The sequence below is a fragment of the Hyperolius riggenbachi genome, chromosome 6 (genome assembly GCF_040937935.1).
Source record: "Hyperolius riggenbachi isolate aHypRig1 chromosome 6, aHypRig1.pri, whole genome shotgun sequence".
Lineage (NCBI taxonomy): Eukaryota > Metazoa > Chordata > Amphibia > Anura > Hyperoliidae > Hyperolius > Hyperolius riggenbachi.
The window spans coordinates 35,115,858-35,134,386 of NC_090651.1; the positions used below are offsets into that span (position 1 = coordinate 35,115,858).

The window sequence follows — 18,529 nt, forward strand, 5'->3', positions numbered from 1 at the left end:
TTAGGGTTAGGCACCACCAGGGGGGTCCAGGGGTTAGGGATAGGTACAAGAGGGGTTCTGTGTGAGAGTAGGGTTAGGTATAGTTTTAGTAAAATTTTAGTAATATTAATGTTTTACAACACTTATTACGAACATAGTTATATTTATATCATCATTATAAACAATATTTTCAGATTTTATTATAAGAAGAAACGATAAATGAAGGTTATTCACAATAATATACAATTATAACGATTAAACATATATTATCGTTTTTTAACAAATGTAATTATAAGTTTCACTTTTGAAACAGGGAAGATTAACGTTTTCACAATTGCCGATTTCATACAAATTATTTAATGATTTATAAATTTGTAAAACATTATTTGTAAACGAAATACAACAAAATATTTTTATAAACGGTATTACTGCTTATCGTTTACACCCGCACCATTTTTTCCCAATGCCCTTTTTTGATGTACGCCTTTCCTCTGATGCTTCCCATAAGCAGTCTATCTTGTTACATAGTTACATAGTTATTTTGGCTGAAAAAAGACATACGTCCATCGAGTTCAACCAGTACAAAGTACAACACCAGCCCGTCCCCCACATACCCCTGTTGATCCAGAGGAAGGCAAAAAAAACCCCACCAGGCATGGTCCAATTAGCCCCAAATGGGAAAAATTCCTTCCTGACTCCAGATGGCAATCAGATAAAATCCCTGGATCAACATCATTAGGCATAACCTAGTAATTGTAGCCATGGATGTCTTTCAACGCAAGGAAAGCATCTAAGCCCCCTTTAAATGCAGGTATAGAGTTTGCCATAACGACTTCCTGTGGCAATGCATTCCACATCTTAACCACTCTTACTGTAAAGAACCCTTTCCTAAATAAATGGCTAAAACGTTTTTCCTCCATGCGCAGCTCATGTCCTCTAGTCCTTTGAGAAGGCCTAGGGACAAAAAGCTCATCCGCCAAGCTATTATATTGCCCTCTAATGTATTTATACATGTTAATTAGATCTCCTCTAAGGCGTCTTTTCTCTAGACTAAATAAACCCAGTTTATCTAACCTTTCTTGGTAAGCGAGACCTTCCATCCCACGTATCAATTTTGTAGCTCGTCTCTGCACCTGCTCTAAAACTGCAATATCTTTTTTGTAATGTGGTGCCCAGAACTGAATTCCATATTCCAGATCTGGCCTTACTAGAGAGTTAAACAGGGGCAATATTATGCTAGCATCTCGAGTTTTTATTTCCCTTTTAATGCATCCCAAAATTTTGTTCGCTTTAGCTGCAGCGGCTTGGCATTGAGTACGATTATTTAACTTGTTGTCGATGAGTACTCCTAAGTCCTTCTCCAAGTTTGATGTTCCCAACTGTATCCCATTTATTTTGTATGGTGCTAGACCATTGGTACGACCAAAATGCATGACTTTACATTTGTCAACATTGAATTTCATCTGCCATGTATGTGCCCATATAGCCATCCTATCCAGATCCTGTTGCAATATGACACTATCTTCCTGAGAGTTGATGATTCTGCACAATTTTGTATCATCTGCAAAAATAGCAACATTGCTCACTACTGCATCTACTAGGTCATTAATAAATAAATTGAAGAGCACTGGACCCAGTACAGACCCCTGTGGGACCCCACTGCTAACAGTCTCCCATTTTGAGTACGATCCATTGACCACAACTCTTTGTTTTCTGTCCATTAGCCAGTTCCCTATCCATGCTGCACACAGACTCTTCCCCAGTCCTTGCATCCTCAACTTTTGCACCAGACTTTTGTGGGGAACAGTGTCGAAGGCCTTTGCGAAGTCCAAGTATATCACATCTACAGCATTCCCAATATCCATTGTATTACAGTTGAATCAGGTAGACCTGGAGTATCTAGCCATCCACCCCATTTTTTTTTCAAATTGACTTGGGGCTCCCCTGTGTGCATAAATTAACTTTTCTAATTTTAGATATGCATTTACTTGCTTAATCCAAAAGGAGACCGTAGGGGGATTTGAACTTTTCCAATTCAATACAATAAGTTTTCTTGCTTGAAACAGCAACCGATGGATCATAAGTTGCACATGTTCCTGGGTTTTAGTGTTAGAGATTAGTCCCAAGATGCAGAACTGAGGTAACCTCGGAACTTTCTGCTTTGATACCAGATCAATTATATCTAAAATTTCTTCCCAGTATCTATGAAGTTTAGGGCAGCGCCACAACATGTGTAGTAGATCCCCATGATCCCTACAACATCTAGGACAGATTGGATCATCCCTAAGGTGCATATCAAAAAGTTTTTTTAGGAGTAAGCAGGGCTGGATTTAGGACAAGGCCACCTAGGCCATGGCCTAGGGCTCCACAGGAGCAAGGGCACCAAAGCAGCATGCTAAACTGGTGCAAGCTTGCAAATGCTGCAATGCAGGGAGAACAGACAAGCACCTGAACACAGTACTCTGCTGCTAGCCGCCTGTGCAGCAGCCACCTTGCTCTCTGTGCATGTTTGCATTGTGGCCGGCGGCTATGGACTTGGACAGCATTGGAGACGGAAAGGAAGAGGAAGCTACTGCACTGGAGACGAGCGGAGAAATGAGAGACACTGATGGCTGCTGCGTGTGAAGTTGAGCTGGCTACCTATACTGAAGGGGGTGGGAAAAGGAGGGATTAAGGGAGTCATCTGGCTACCTATACTGGAGTGAAAAGGGGGAAGGGGTCATCTGGATATCTATACTGGGGGGCTCATCAGGCTACCTATACTAGAGGGAAGGGGGAGGGGTTATCTGACTACCTATACTGGGGAAAAGGGGGGAGGGGTCATATGGCTACCTATACTGGGGGGGGGATCATCAGGCTACCTATACTAGAGGGAAGGGGGGAAGAGGTTGTCTTGCTACCTATACTGGAGGGAAAGGGGGGAGGGGTCATCTGTCTTTCTATACTGGGGGGGGGGTCATCAGGCTACCTATACTAAAGGGGGGTGGGAAGAGGTTGTCTTGCTACCTATACTGGAGGGAAAGGGGGGAGGGGTCATCTGGCTATCTATACTGGGGGGGGGGGGGGGGCTCATCAGGCTACCTATACTAGGAAGAATGGGGGAGGGGCCATCTGGCTACCTATACTGGAGGGAAGGGGGGAGGGGTCATCTCGCTACCTATTCGAAGGGGGGCGGCTGGTGACAGTGGCCTTGGGCGCTAAATAGTACAAATCCGGCCGTGGGAGTAAGCACATTTCTATAAAGAACATTTAATTGCGACAATTCATGTGATGCATTTGTAGACACCATTGGTACTGCCTGCAGAATATCTACCCAGTCTTCCTCAGATACATTTTCTAAATCTTGAACCCATTTGTCATAACACTTGAGAGGAAACTTTTTCAAATACAACTGAAGCAATAGAGCATAGCAAAACGAAATGACAACATTTAAATAGTGTAATAAAGGGGACAAATGGGCAAATAAAATACGTGTGTTTTAATTCTGGTAGCATGTATTATTTTAAAGCTATAATGGCCAAAAACTGAGAAATAATATTTTTTTTTCCATTTTTTATTAATATTCCTGTTAAAATGCATTTAGAAAAAAATAATTGTTAGCAAAATGTACCACCCAAAGAAAGCCTAATTGGTAGCGGAAAAAAAAGATATAGATCAATTCATTGTGATAATTAGTGATAACGTTTTTGGTGAATGAATGGGAGGTGAAAATTGCTCTGTTGCATAATGTGAAAAATCCCTGCGGGCTGAAATGGTTAAATAACAGGATAAAAAGTACTTCCAAACATGTAAAACTTCTGTTAGATGAATTCCTAAGGAGTCTTTTTTTTTAAATTGACATTTGCATTTTTATGTTGAGCTGCAAAACTGTATATAGCTGTTGGATGATTCATTAATGCCAATCTCTGCCCATCTCTGCCAGTGGCTGCAGTATCAGAAGCAGAAGATGCTGTGGGATGAGAGTTGGATCCTCACTGTGAAAGATGTCCCCGGTACGTTGTACTGTGTGTGTTTGTCATTGCTGGTGGCCTGCTTCTATCTCTGTATAACCTGTATAGTCATGTCTGCCTTCTATAGGTTCTGATTTCTGGAATGAGCTGGGCAGTACCATCAGCCTGAAGCATATTAATAACCCCGTTCCAGCAGAGAAGCAGGAGCTACTGGCAAACACTGTGTTCATCTGCGGCTCCTCTACAGAAAACTCCATTCAGACCGGCATCTAGTGAGTTCCTGAATGATAGAATGGAAGAGGGACTGCAATGAGTCCCTGACAGGAAGTGCTAAGTGGGAGAGTCTACTTGCTATAATTTCATACGCAGGCCCACTGCTGGGAAAGGATTTTCCCCTAGCCTCCATGGCAGCACATCGGTGTATTGGCCCCGGCCCCTAATACCGATGTGCTGCCATGGGGAAAGGAAAATTACCATTAGGTAAGTATACAATTTTCCACTTTCCCCTAGCCTCCATGGCAGCACATCGGTATTAGGGGCGGTGCCAATACCCCGATGTGCTGCAATGGGTGCTAGGGAAAAGGAAAATTACCGTTAGGTAAGTATGCTTCAAATGGCCAGGAGCACCACTGTAGGCTCCAAAATGAAAAATAGGTGTGCCAAGATCCTCACCCCGGTACCCAAGGGGTCACAGTATCAGCTTCACAAAAAGGACCAGCACCACACCACGTATTTATAGCTCTTCAAGGTTTAATGAAAAAGACATGATGGCAACGACAGACTGCTGTTTCGGCCCCCTTAGGCCTTTGTCAAGTTGCAAGGATGATCCTTGCAACTTGACAAAGGCCTAAGGGGGCCGAAACAGCAGTCTGTCGTTGCCATCATGTCTTTTTTTTTTTTCTCAATTAAATCTTTTATTGAGTAATCAAAAAAGTAATAACATAATACAAACATACCAAATTCCCATAGAAAAGTACAGGCATTAATGATATCATTTGAAAAATAATGACAATGACATACTTTTCCAAGAAAGCATGGGTATTGAAAAACAAAGAGAATGCAGAAAAATAAACAAATTTGGAGTATACTGTAACCAGACAGTACTGCTTATAAGTGTGAGTACAAAGGATAAGTTTTGCCATATTGAAGCGGCATAGGTGGGTCACATACCCACTGTGTCATAAAGATAGGAGAAAAAGACTGAGAAAAAGAGGAGAGGAGATAAGAAGAGAAAAGAAGGAGTGAGAAGTTATGTCAAAGAGTAAAATATTGACCAGAGCTGAAGGAGGGGTCATGATTTATGTAAGCAAGAGGGACTTATATTCCTGTGAGCATTGGAAGTCCCCCCACACCGACCAGGTGACGGAGTATTGTTCATTTTTATCTTGGGAGAGTAGAATGGATCTTTCAATAGAGTCGACAAGGTCTATCTTTTTAATCCAGGCTTTAATTGGGGGCGGGACAGCAGATTTCCACATAGCAGGGATTAAAGCCCTGGCGGCGTTAATCATGTGAATTGTCAGGGTTTTTTTGTATATCTTGAGGGATTCGTGGGTAGAGTGTAAGAGAAAGGTCTCTGGTGTAAAGACGACCCTGTCGCACAGAATCTTTTCCATAAGCTGGTGGATTTGTCTCCAGAAGGGGACAATTAACGGGCAAGTCCAAAAAATGTGGAACATTGTGCCCTCATGCAGACCACATCTCCAGCAGAGATTCGAAACAGAGGGAAAGATTCTATGGAGAAGGGATGGAGTTTTATACCATCTAGAGACAATCTTATATCCCAACTCTTGGGTGTTGACACACATGGACCCCTTCTGGTTAATAGTGAATATTTTTTGCCACGTATCATCATCCATCTCCTGACCTAGATCAGTCTCCCATGATAATTGGAAGTTTTTCTTAGTTGAGTCTGAGTTGGTTAAAAGCATCTGATATAGGAGAGAGATGAGATGGCCAGGCTTGTTTTTCATGAGGATAAGGTTTTCGAAGGTTGTAGGGGCTTTTGCCCAGTTGACTTTGTGTCTCAGTGAGCTCAAGTAGTGACGGATTTGAAAGAATTGCCATTGTGTAAGGGTAATGTCTGTACGCAGAGAGGAAATCGTAGGGAATGATCCGACCACTCCCCGAACCACAAATTCGTGTACTCTTGGGCTGCTGCCTGAGGGCCAGTTCTGTAGAAAGGGGATGTCATCTGCAGGAGGGAAGTTAGGATTATCAACAAGAGGTGTCAATCTCCCAGGGAAGGACGCCAGGCCTAGTGCCGCCAAGCCCCTACGCATTGCTCCAATAGATGCAAGAATGAGGGGGTTTCCCCAATTGAGCATTTCCTTCCTTGAATTCTCCATCATGTCTTTTTGATTAAACCTTGAAGAGCTATAAATACGTGGTGTGGTGCCGGTCCTTTTTGTGAAGCCGTTAGGTAAGTATACAATTGTCCGCTATACCAACACCCTGCAGATACAACACAAGGCATCATTAACTTGTATAGATAGAAAACACTGCAGTCAGCATGCCTCTAATGAGCAGGCTCGGGTTGCAGGCCAATTTTAGGCTCGAAGTTTAGCTAGGGAGCCACCTGCTTTAGAGATTAAGATTTACAGGGGGAAAACACTGGTCACAATGCCTCTAATGGGAAGGCTCAGGTTGCAGGGCAATTTTTAGGCATAGTCGAGGTAGAACTTTGGCTAGGGAGCCACCTGCTGGAGAGATTAAGCTGTACAGGTGGAAAACACTGTAGTCATCATGCCTCTAATGGGAAGACTCAGGTTGCAGGGCAGTTTTTAGACATAGGCAAGCTAGAACGTTAGCAAGGGGAACCACCTGCTAGAAATGGCACCAACAAACAATGCAAATTGTGCCGAGCACTTCGAATATCAATAATGACCTCATTACTACAATAGAAGTGGCCAGAATATGTTGTAGCTTTGTCTATTAGTCTTCTAAAATCAAAGCTGTATCAATCTTTATAAAAAAAAATACTATGGATTATTTCAAAATAATATATTATTAAGAGGAATTTACCAAAATACAAAGTGAGTGAAAGTTACAAAATAGGAGCGAGATCAAGAAATGATTGTAATTCATTCACATTGTTTGATCCACCGTGAGCCTGCAGGTCATCATCTTTACAACTGCCATTATCTATAAACGCACCCACTAACAATGGCTTCAATTCACTAAGCTTATCTCCTGTCTTTAATAACGTTTCTATAGTAATCACCACGGTGATGAGGCATGTAGTATTCAGGAAACATTTTACCTCAGGCAAACCTAAAGTTAACTCTTCTGTCTTTAAGTTAACTCTTCAATCCTTAAAATAACTCCAGAATTCTAACATTAAAGACAGCCTGTAAATTAACTGCGTGTTAAAATAACTACAAAGGAGGAAACTTATCTACAGAGGAGGTAACTTGAGGAATGAAGAGATGAGATAACTCTCTCACTGTGCAGTGGCAAGTTTACTCTTTGCCTTAATGGCCTCAATTCCCTAAGCTTATCTCCTGTCTTTAATAACATTTCTAGAGTTGTTACCATGGCGATAAGGCATGTAGTATTCAGGAAACATTTTACCTCAGGCAAACCTAAAGTTAACTCTTCTGTCTTTAAGTTAACTCTCCAATCCTTAAAATAACTCGAGTTAAAGACAGGCTGTTAATTAACTGCGTGTGAAAATAACTACAGAGGAGGTAAATTAACTACAGAGGAGGTAACTTAAAGAGAACCCGAGGTGTGTTTAAAGAATGTTATCTGCATACAGAGGCTGGATCTGCCTATACAGCCCAGCCTCTGTTGCTATCCCAAACCCCACTAAGGTCCCCCTGCACTCTGCAATCCCTCATAAATCACAGCCATGCTGTGAGGCTGTGTTTACATCTGTAGTGTCAGTCTCAGCTGCTCCACCGCCTCCTGCATAGCTCTGGTCCCTACCCCCGTCCCTTCCCTCCAATCAGCAGGGACAGCAATCCTAGTTCGGCTGGCACACCAGTAATAATAATCAAGCAGTTTTATTGTATGCACAACATGACAATTGTTTCGGGGCCACGGCGGGTCCCCTTCATCAGATAAAGTGCAGACATACCGTATGTCTGCACTTTATCTGATGAAGGGGACCCGCCGTGGCCCCGAAAACTGCTTGATTATTATTACTGGTGTGCCAGCCGAACTAGGATTGCTGTTATTGGATCGATGTTGCTTCTGCATTAAGGCTGAGCACCCAACATCCACGGCAAGGTGTGCCTATCCACAACTAGATACTGCATCCAATCAGCAGGGAGGGAAGGGATGCAGGCGGGGACTGGAGTTCTGCAGGAGGCAGGGAGAGCAGCAGACTGACAGTATAGAGATAAACACAGCCAGCTCTGACAAGTTGTTTGTCAGCAGCGTGGCTGTGATTTATGAGGGATTGCAGAGTGCAGGGGGGGGGGGGGGGGGGGGGGGGGGCTTAGGGGGGTTTGGGATAGCAACAGAGGCTGGGCTGTATAGGCAGATCCAGCCTCTGTATGCAGATAATATTCTTCAAACCCACCTCGGGTTCTCTTTAACTACAGAGGAGACTAACTTAAGGAATGAAGAGATAAGATAACTCTCTCACTGTGTGGAGGTAAGTTTTCTCTTGCCTTATTATCTCCAGCATGATCTTAGTGAATTGAGGCCATCAGCCACATAGGCCTCAATTCACTAAGCTTATCTCCTGTCTTTATTAACTCTTCTAGAGTTGAACCATGGTGATAAGGCATGTAGTAGTCAGGAAACATTTTACCTCAGGAAAACCTAAAGTTAAGGCCCGGTTCACATTAGCGGTGGCCGTCCGGAATCGCCGTGCCGGAGCCGGACCGCTTGCAGAACGGACGGAACGGACGCACGGCAATAGCAATGAAAGCCTATGCGTCCGTTCACATGCGTCCGTTCTGCCGGACCGGAGCCGGACCGGATCCGGACCGGATCCGGACTCCGGCGTCCGTTCCAACATGCGCTATTTTTTGGTCCGGCTCCTCCGGCAGCCGTATCCGGAGCGGAGCCGGACTGCACCATCCGGCCAATACAAAGCAATGAGAGCTGGAGAGCGCACAACACACTGGCTACAAAAACCGGACGTTCTACCCCACTTCCTATGCATTTTGGATGGGGACCACATGGGCCCAGCGTTCAAAGAGTGGGGCAGCAGCGATTTCATGCTGGAGCTCGTTTTGGCAGCAACATGTCTGATGTCTGATAACGAGGAGGCGAACAACAGGAAGGAGAGAATTCCCAGGTTTACGAGTAAAAAATGCCTGGATCCATGGTCCCAACTGCAGTCTCTGTATCCACGGATGGTCTCCACACGTCCACCTGTCTCCAACAATGACCCCAGACCCTTCTGCTGACCTCCCAGACCCCAGGTATTTACAGGATGTTATCTCCTTAAGAAACCGGATCCGGACCGCAACCGTGTTCACACCGCACGGAAACCGGATGCAAACGGACCGGATCCGGACCGGATCCGGATAGGAACCGTACGGATCAGGTCCGGTCCGGCTCCGGTGCGGTCCGGACATCCGGTGCGGTTTTGACAAAACCGCAAGTGTGAACGGGGCCTTACTCTTCTGTCTTTAAGTTAACTCTTTAATCCTTAAAGGAATACTTAAGTCACTAAAAAAAATGACTTTTACTCACCTGGGGCTCCCCTCAGCCCCCTGCAGCTGAACGGTGCCCTCGCCGTGTCCCTCCGATGCGCCTGGTCTCGCCGGCGGCCACTTCCGGTTTGGCCGTCACCGGCCGACAGGCTGTTAACGCGGCTGATTATCCACGTCCCCGGACGCAATAGCATTATAGAGGGCGCTATTGCGTCCGGGGACGCGGATAATCAGCCGCGTTCACAGCCTGTCGGCCGGTGACGGCCAAACCGGAAGTGGCCCCCGCGAGACCAGGCGCATCGGAGGGACACGGCGAGGGCACCGTTCAGCTGCAGGGGGCTGAGGGGAGCCCCAGGTGAGTAAAAGTCATTTTTTTTAGTGACTTAAGTATTCCTTTAAAATAACTCCAGAGTTAAAGACAGGCTGTTCATTAACTGCGTGTGAAAATAACTACAGAGGAGGTAACTTAACTACAGAGGAGGTAACTTTACTACAGAGGAGGTAACGTAAGGAATGAAGAGATAAGATAACTCTCTTACTGTGTGGAGGTAAGTTTTCTCTTGCCTTATTATCTCCAGCATGATCTTAGTGAATTGAGGCCATAGACGTCCCTGGTGAACTCTTACACAACAGCTAAAGATTTCTCGTAGGAAAGGGGGTATCGGTTACTGATTGGGTTCTCTTTAGTATTACCGCCTGGGGTAGGGGGCATAAGGTAATGTTTATTTGACGGCGGGTGTCATGCCTAGGGCACCAAAATAGCCCAAAACAGCTATAAAATAGTTTTCATTACTTTCTTACTCTTTTCTTCAATCTATGGAAAACAAAGAACTTATGGTACGAGCCGAGGCCACCTTTCCATAACTACATTCTGTTGAAAGCAATCACTCGCCGGCGCCGCTGATGGAGTGTCTGATCCTATCTCTATCTTTATTCCAGCGATGGGCGAATAGTGTCAGTGAAAAGAATATATAAGAAGAATTTCACCATCACTAAGACAATCAGGAAGGAGGTTCAGCTTGTGAGGTGAGTCTGCCTTCTGTTGTCTCTGTGTTCATACCAATGAGGTCCACAGGCTATTCTCTATCAAACAGCTTGATCAGGAAGTTGCTTCACTATAAACAACTGAATTTGTTATTTGACACGTACCTAAAGTGACATATGACATGATGAGTAGGGATGCTCTCATTCTGGTTCCGCGGAATTGAAATGTCTGCATTTCCAATTGGAAATCGCATTTCCGCATCAGAATGTGGAAATCATCATAGTGCGGTAAGCGGATTTGGCGGTGGAAATTTCCGCAGCAATTCCGCAATACCAATATTCGGTAATTTTAAGCTAATCAGAAGACTCAAAATGATTAAGTCAATCAAAGAATCAGGATTTGTAGTGCAGTAAGTGGTAGGTGGAAATCTGCAGAAAACTCGCAATAACAATGTTTGGTCATTTTAAACCAATCAGAAGACTCAAAATGAATAAGCCAATCAGAGAATCAGGTGGACTCAATATTATGCAGGAGAAAGACGGAGGTGCCTGGCTCTTCTACTGACCACATATGCTATTGCTCCGTTGTTATTGCCTGATGAATCGGGATCAAACCTGCGAAACGCGTTGCCTATTTGGAGTTCATAAATAAAATATATTGACTGTCTTTACTACAGTCGTTGTGTGTCTACTTGGAGGAGGTAAGTCCACCACTACCTCCTCTATTTACCAAGAATTTGGTTTTTAAGCTCATTTAGCTTCCTTTTATCCTTTTGGCTCCTCTGTTCTCCTGCATAATATTGAGTCCACCCTGGATGGAGGGTTGAACCCCCTTTTTCTCATCTACAGAGAGTGACTTCTTATTCCTGAGTGGGGTCAGGAAAATCTCCCCACCTGCTTTTACAGTGGTTGCCTAATAACCCTGGTTTGTGAGCATTAATATTTACTCTATCTAGTAACCATTTACCAGTACATATTACACTATTGGGGCTCTTGGTGTTCCTTGTTTTTAGAGAATCAGGTAGTGCGGTAAGCGGAAATTTCTGCGGAAATCGGAATACCGTCGGTATACCGCAGAATACCATCGGAATACAGTGGTAACGGAAATCGGCATTTGGGGACGGCAGAATTGGAAATTCGCATTTCCGACCATCCCTGATGAGGAGATAAACACACTGATGTTCTTCCCACCTTGGCTGACACACAGTCCCACCTGATTGTACTGCCCACTGACTGAAATCAGACAGGAGAGGAAAGCAGCGCTTCCAGGAGACAGTTCTCTCTTTTTTTGCACCCCTTTAATTCTCTGCACCATTTGTGTTCACCTATCAACCTGATGACTATTCAAAATTGCTCTGTTCAGTTCTGGGGGTTTTATAGGTCTCTCATCATTGTGAGCTTGATTTGCTGCGTACCTCATATTATGTCATTCCGTTGAACCTTCAGGAAGCTGGATCACCCCAATATCTGCAAATTCATAGGAGGCTCGATAGATGGAAGCATCTTTATCATCACAGAATATTGTCCTAAGGGCAGCCTGACAGATGTCCTCCTGAACGACGATGTTCCGCTAAACTGGGGATTCCGGTAAGATGCATCTAATGGCGTATCCGGAACATTTACACTGAATTATGCTTTTGGAATAAAGTCACACAGCAGTGCCACATGTCGTAAAGCAAAAAAGAACCGATTTTATCAAAAATTTTGTCAAATGTCAGTTCATAAAGGCTGTTACCTACCGCATGGGAAATAAAAATTACAGCCAAGTTCCCGTTACCCGGAACTCAGGCATCCGGAAGTCTCAGCATGCCTGAGGGAGATAATGGGGGCTGTTCTTTTCTTATTTGCAGTTTTCCACAGCAGAAGCGGTTTACCGATCCTCCAGGAGCAATCTTCTATGCTTCCTGCAGCTCTTGTGGGCCTTCCAGTGTCCATGTAGTGATGCTCGGATACCCCTTTTTATTATTCGAGTTTGGTCGAATTCGAATAGTAAATTATTCGAATTCAGTCGAATATTCGAGTCGAATATTTTTTACTATTCGATTCGACCTCGGACTTCGAGCTCACTATTCGAGTCGGTATTCGAGCTCATTATGCGAGCTGACTATTCGAATTGGCCTTAAATAGCTTCCAACACTTGTTTTGAGGGTGAATGATGCAAGAAACATCTTTTTTTCCAAGTAACAACAGCAAGTGATTATGTGGGGATGTTCCTTTAAAAAAAAAAGGTGGAAAGAGAAGTTGTGTCCAGAATTTTGTTCAGTACTGTATATACTTCTTCTTCTTCTTTTTTATCTTCTATATCTTCTTCTTCTTCTTCTTCTTCTATATCTTCTTCTTCTATATCTTCTTCTTCTATATCTTCTTCTATATCTTCTTCTTCTTCTTCTATATTGTCTTCTTCTTCTTCTTCATCTTCTTCTTCTTCATCATCATCTTCTTCTTCATCTTCTTCATCTTCTTCTTCTTCTTCTTCATCTTCATCTTCTTTTTCTTCTTCTTCATCTTCTTCATCTTCTTCTTCTTCATCTTCTTCTTCTTCATCTTCTTCATCTTCTTCATCTTCTTCTTCATCTTCTTCATCTTCTTCTTCTACATCTTCTTCATCATCATCTTCTTCTTCATCTTCTTCTTCATCTTCTTCATCTTCTTCTTCTTCTTCTTCATCTTCATCTTCTTTTTCTTCTTCTTCATCTTCTTCATCTTCTTCTTCTTCATCTTCTTCATCTTCTTCTTCTTCATCTTCTTCATCTTCCTTATCTTCTTCTTCATCTTCTTCTTCTTCTTCTTCATCTTCTTCATCTTCTTTTTCATCTTCTTCATCTTCTTCTTCTTCTTCATCTTCTTCATCTTCTTCATCTTCTTCGTCTTCTTCTTCTTCATCTTCTTCATCTTCTTCATCTTCTTCTTCTTCATCTTCTTCTCCTTCTTCTTCTTCTTCTTCTTCTCCTTCTTTTTCTATATCGTCTTCTTCTTCTTCACTTATTTCTCTTTTATATTTTTTTTTTAAAGAAATGCAGTTATTTTTGAGCGTAATAAATAGCTGGTGGCGCACGCATGTTGGAAGCGCCATTGTATGTGCTACCTGGCAGTGGAAACACACAGACAGCAGGAGGTAAATTCAGCAGCAGCAGCAGGAGGAGGCGGATGATTGTGTGGCAGCAGGCAGTCAATGAGGCAGGCAGCGAGACATAATAGGCTGTGTGGTACCTAGCGGTGGTACCAGGCCGTAAATACACAGCATGAGGTTCCAGACAGCGGTCGTGAAGCCCACATCATGTCCAATACACAACTGGGACAACACAGTTTTCAACCCGGACACCTCTAAAAATAATATCACACAGTATTAATAAAAAGTATATATAATTTTTTTGTTTTTTTAAAGAAATGCAGCTATTTTTTTTTTTTATTCAAGTTTTTATTAAGAAGTAAAAGCATGATACATATTAACTTGCACTGATTAATATACAGTGTACAGAATGTAACAACAGTGTCCAATACAAAGAAATACAAACTTAAGTTACAAAATTACCAATACAAGGAAACCCCAGGGTATCCCTCTTAACATGAGCAGCAGATTAAAGTGAATCTGGAGTGGTGGTGGGGATTACCAAGCTCCCCAATCATCCAACCATTCCTCTGAGGGAAGCCCTGGAATGTTACAATTATCAGATAACTTCTTAAGGACTTTTTTGTTTATTTATAAAGAGAATACCTAAAGGAGGTAAGAGAGATAGAGAGAAAATGAAGAAAGTAAAGAAGAAGGAAAAAAGAGAGCAGATCGAGTGTCTGGATTATGGTTTTTAGTTATGAGACTATGGAGACCATACAGGTCTAGGGTGCATATACCCCTAGTTCTCATCTAACTGAACCCTGCTCAATTCACAAACAGAGGAGATCTCTCCCAAATCTTATTAAATCTGTGTATAGTGTCCGACAGTTGAGCAGTAAGGTATTCTAGTTTATAGACATAGGCCACTCTATTCAGATACTCCTGCTTAGAAGGACAGGAGGTCTTTTTCCAATATAAAGCAATCAGACATCTAGCGGCTGTTAAATAGTGATTCACTAATCTCTGGGTATGCGCCCTGATTTTAGGAATTGGTTTGCCCAGAACGCATATCCAGGGATCCCTCGGAATCTCTAAGTCTATCTGGGAGTGTATAGTGTCAATAATCATTGCCCAATAATTCTGGATTTTTGGACACTCCCAGAATAAGTGGAACATTGAGCCATTTTGACCACATCCCCGCCAACATAATGGAGATACATTAGGATAACATTTGTGCAACCTTTCCGGGGTTCTGTACCATAACATTAATATCTTGTAAATGTTCTCTTTAGTAGTAACACATAACGAGGTTTTGGCAATATTACACCAAATTTTTTCCCATTGCTGGAATGTGGTGTTTGTATTACATACCAAGTCCCAGTATCTCATGTAGTTCAGATTAAAGTCCGACTGATCCTTCTTTGGGCTGTTGATCCACGTGTACAGATGTGATATGATTCCTTTAGATGTGGGGCCCATCTCCCATATTCTTTCTAAATCAGTCTTAGCAGGGAAAGTCAATGTTGGAGAGAGTGAATATAAAAAACTTCGAATCTGTAGATATTGCAGAAAATGTGAGTTTGACAGGTTTAAACGTTTCTTCAGAACTTCAAATGAGTACAAATGTTTGGTGAAAGGATCCAATATGTCCTCAATCCTTAGAACTTGACTGAGTTTCCATTGGGTAAAGGAAAGATCTGAAATTCCTGGCAGGAATTGTGGATTACCAAACAATTGTTGAAGTCTTGTGTCTTTAGTAAATAAGGTCAATGATCTGTGTAGATGTCTCCAGAGTTTTAAGTTAACAGTGATTGAGGTGAGTATTTTAGTATCGGGAGGTGCTATTCTGTCTATGGACACTAAAGCTGAGCTAGGGTGCCAGGGTAAAAATTGCTTGAATTCTATTTTTGCCCACGGGGCGTGGGGGATCCTAGAGCCCCACGCTAACATCTGCCTAAGCTGACAAGCTATATAATAGTTATAGACATTTGGAACCGACAGACCCCCAAATTGCCTTTGAAGCATAAGAGTACTTCTAGCTATTCTTGGAGGTCTGTGGTTCCAGATGAAATAAAAGAGCTTCTTTTGCAGGGGATCAAAGAAAGAGCATGGAAGCCATAGAGGCATAATGGACATTAGGTATACCAACTTTGGCAAGGAATTCATCTTAAATGAGGTCATACGACCTATCCAGGAGATTGGGTATGTATCCCATTTCATGAGATCCCTGATAATTCTCTGGATTGTCGGTGTGATATTCAGCCGTGCCGCCTCCTTAGTGTTTCTAGGTATAATAACCCCCAGATATTTTAGGTTGTTTGATTGGATTCTGTAGGTAAATTTGTCTCTCATAATAGAACTCTCCACAGAAGATAGGAAAAAAGGTAAAATTTCTGATTTTGAATTATTAATTTTATAATTAGAGTAGCTGCCAAATTCTTTTAATTCCTTCTGCAATACAGGCAGAGAAAACATGGGTCTAGACAATGACAAGAGAACATCATCTGCAAATAAGAAATGCAGCTATTTTTGAGCGTAACAAATAGCTGGTGGCGCACGCATGTTGGAAGCGCCATTGTATGTGCTCCCTGGCAGTGGAAACACACAGACAGCAGGAGGTAAATTCAGCAGCAGGAGGAGGAGGATGAGTGTGTGGCAGCAGGCAGTCAATGAGGCAGGCAGCGTGACATAATAGCCCTGGTACCTAGCGGTGATACCAGGGCGTAAATAAACACAACAGGAGGTCCCAGACAGCGGTCGTGCAGCCCACATTGTGTCCAATACACAACTGGGACAACACAGTTTTCAACCCGGGCACCTCAGAAAAATTAAACCTTTTTTTTTAATGTTTTTTTGGTTTTGTTTGTAAAACAAATTACACAGATATATAGCTATTGTTTGACGTAATAGCTGGTGGCATAGTGGCAGCAGAAGGTAACGTAATAGTCAAAGTGAACCAGGCTGGCTTAGTGAGCAGGAGCCAGGAGGTGGTAAAGGGTGGTAAGGCACATTAACGATGGTTCTTCAGTTCATGTCCCCCTCTCGCCGACAACAGGGGCCAGGAACTCGCCTTCCACCCACGCCTGGTTCATCTTGAGAAACGTCAGTCTTTCCACAGACTTGTGAGAGAGACGTGAGCGTTTCTCTGTGACCACGCCACCAGCTGCACTGAAGCAGCGCTCGGACAGCACGCTGGAAGGGGGACAGGACAGCACTTCCAGGGCGTACTGCGCCAGCTCGCTCCAGATCTCCAGGCGCTTGACCCAATACTCCATGGGATCAACAGGGGCATCGCTGTCAAGCCCGCTGTAGGACCCCATGTAGTCAGCCACCATTCGGGTCAGGCGCTGGCTGTGACCGGAGGAGGATGCTGCTGCATGCACCTCCTCTCTAGTCACTGCTGCCGGAGCCTCTACAGTCCTGTAGAGCTCGTTGCTGAGAGACAGCAGGTCTGTGGGGCGCTTGCTGCTGGATGCAGGCACCTGCTGCTGCCTCTGTGCTGGCTGGACAGTGGGGGTGGAAGGCTGGGGGAAGGCTTCCTCCAAGCGCTCAACAAGGGCCTGCTGTAAGCTCCTTATTTGTTGCGCTGGGTCTCCTCCTGCAGGCGGCAGGAACTGGCTCAACTTCCCCTTGAGGCGTGGGTCCAACATCATGCTGATCCAGATCTCCTCCCTCTGCTTCATCTGGATCACTCTGGGGTCCCTGCGCAGGCACGCCAGCATGTGCGCTGCCATTGGGAAGAGGCGGGCCACGTGTGCTGGCACATCGATGGCAGTGCTGCTGTCCTCATCCTCCTCCTCTGCCGCCTCATCCTCTCTCCACCCCCGCACCAACTCAGCTGCTCTGTGCTGATCCCCCTCATCAGCAGCAAGGTCAGGGACCTCCACCAAGTCCTCCTCCTCCTCCCCCTCAGAGGTGGACTGTGCAGCTGCTTGCCGCTCCTGCTGGTCCAAGGCTGCCGCTCCCTGTTCCAGCAAAGCATCGAGGGCCCTGTTCAGCAGACAAACCAGGGGCACCCACTCGCAGACCATAGCATGGTCCCTGCTCACCATGTTAGTGGCCTGCAGAAAGGGAGCCAGCACTAAGCACACCTGCTGCATGTGCCTCCAGTCATCATCGGGGACGATGGACGGGATGTTGCTGGTCTTGTCCCTTCTCTGAGCGGCGGAAACAGTGGCCAGGGCAAGGTACTGGTTGACAGCGTGCTTCTGTTCAACCAGACGCTCCAACATCGCCAGGGTGGAGTTCCAGCGAGTCGGAACGTCAAGGATCAGCCGATGGCGTGGCAGCTCCAGCTCCTTTTGCACGTCTTCCAGGCTCGCACAGGCTGCAGCCGAGCGCCGGAAGTGACGCACAACGTTCCTTGCCGTTTCCAGCAGTTCGCCCATCCCCTGGTAGGTGCGCAAGAACTTCTGCACCACCAGGTTCAGCACGTGGGCAAGACAGGGGATGTGGGTCAGGTTTCCCCTGTCTATTGCGGCAACCAGATTGGCCCCATTGTCGGCCACCACCTCTCCGACTCTGAGGCCTCTGGGGGTCAGCCAAATCCTCTCCTGCTCCTGGAGTTTGGCCAACACATGGGTTGCCGTCAGCTTGGTCTTCCCAAGGCTGACCAAGTGCAGCAGCGCTTGGCAGTGGCGGGCCTTCACGCTGCTGCTGAGGCGGGGGGTTTGGCCAGGTGTGCCGGAGGATGGCAGAGGATCGGAGGAACCTGCTGCAGTTCCCCCGACCCTGCGGGGTGGCACCACCCACTGTGTTGCTGCTGCTGCTGTGCCCGCTGCTGCTCTCCCATCCTCACCCCCTTCCACCAAGCTGACCCAGTGGACAGTGAAGGACAGGTAGCGGCCTGTCCCGAAGCGGCTGCTCCAGGAGTCCATGGTGACGTGGACCCTTTCACCAACCGCGTGCTCCAGCCCTCGCTCCACATTAGCCATCACAAAGCAGTGCAG

At 44.8% G+C, this 18,529-nt stretch overlaps 1 protein-coding gene across 1 annotated transcript in view; it reads left to right on the forward strand.

Moving 5' to 3' along the window:
• LOC137522036 (atrial natriuretic peptide receptor 1-like) overlaps positions 1-18,529 on the forward strand; it is a 105,254-nt gene that overhangs the window by 18,937 nt on the left and 67,788 nt on the right. Inside the window, exons 8-11 of the mRNA XM_068242055.1 lie at positions 3,902-3,971; positions 4,057-4,201; positions 10,484-10,570; positions 11,975-12,115. Coding sequence (XP_068098156.1) covers positions 3,902-3,971; positions 4,057-4,201; positions 10,484-10,570; positions 11,975-12,115 — 443 coding nt within the window. The remainder of the gene's footprint in view (positions 1-3,901; positions 3,972-4,056; positions 4,202-10,483; positions 10,571-11,974; positions 12,116-18,529) is intronic.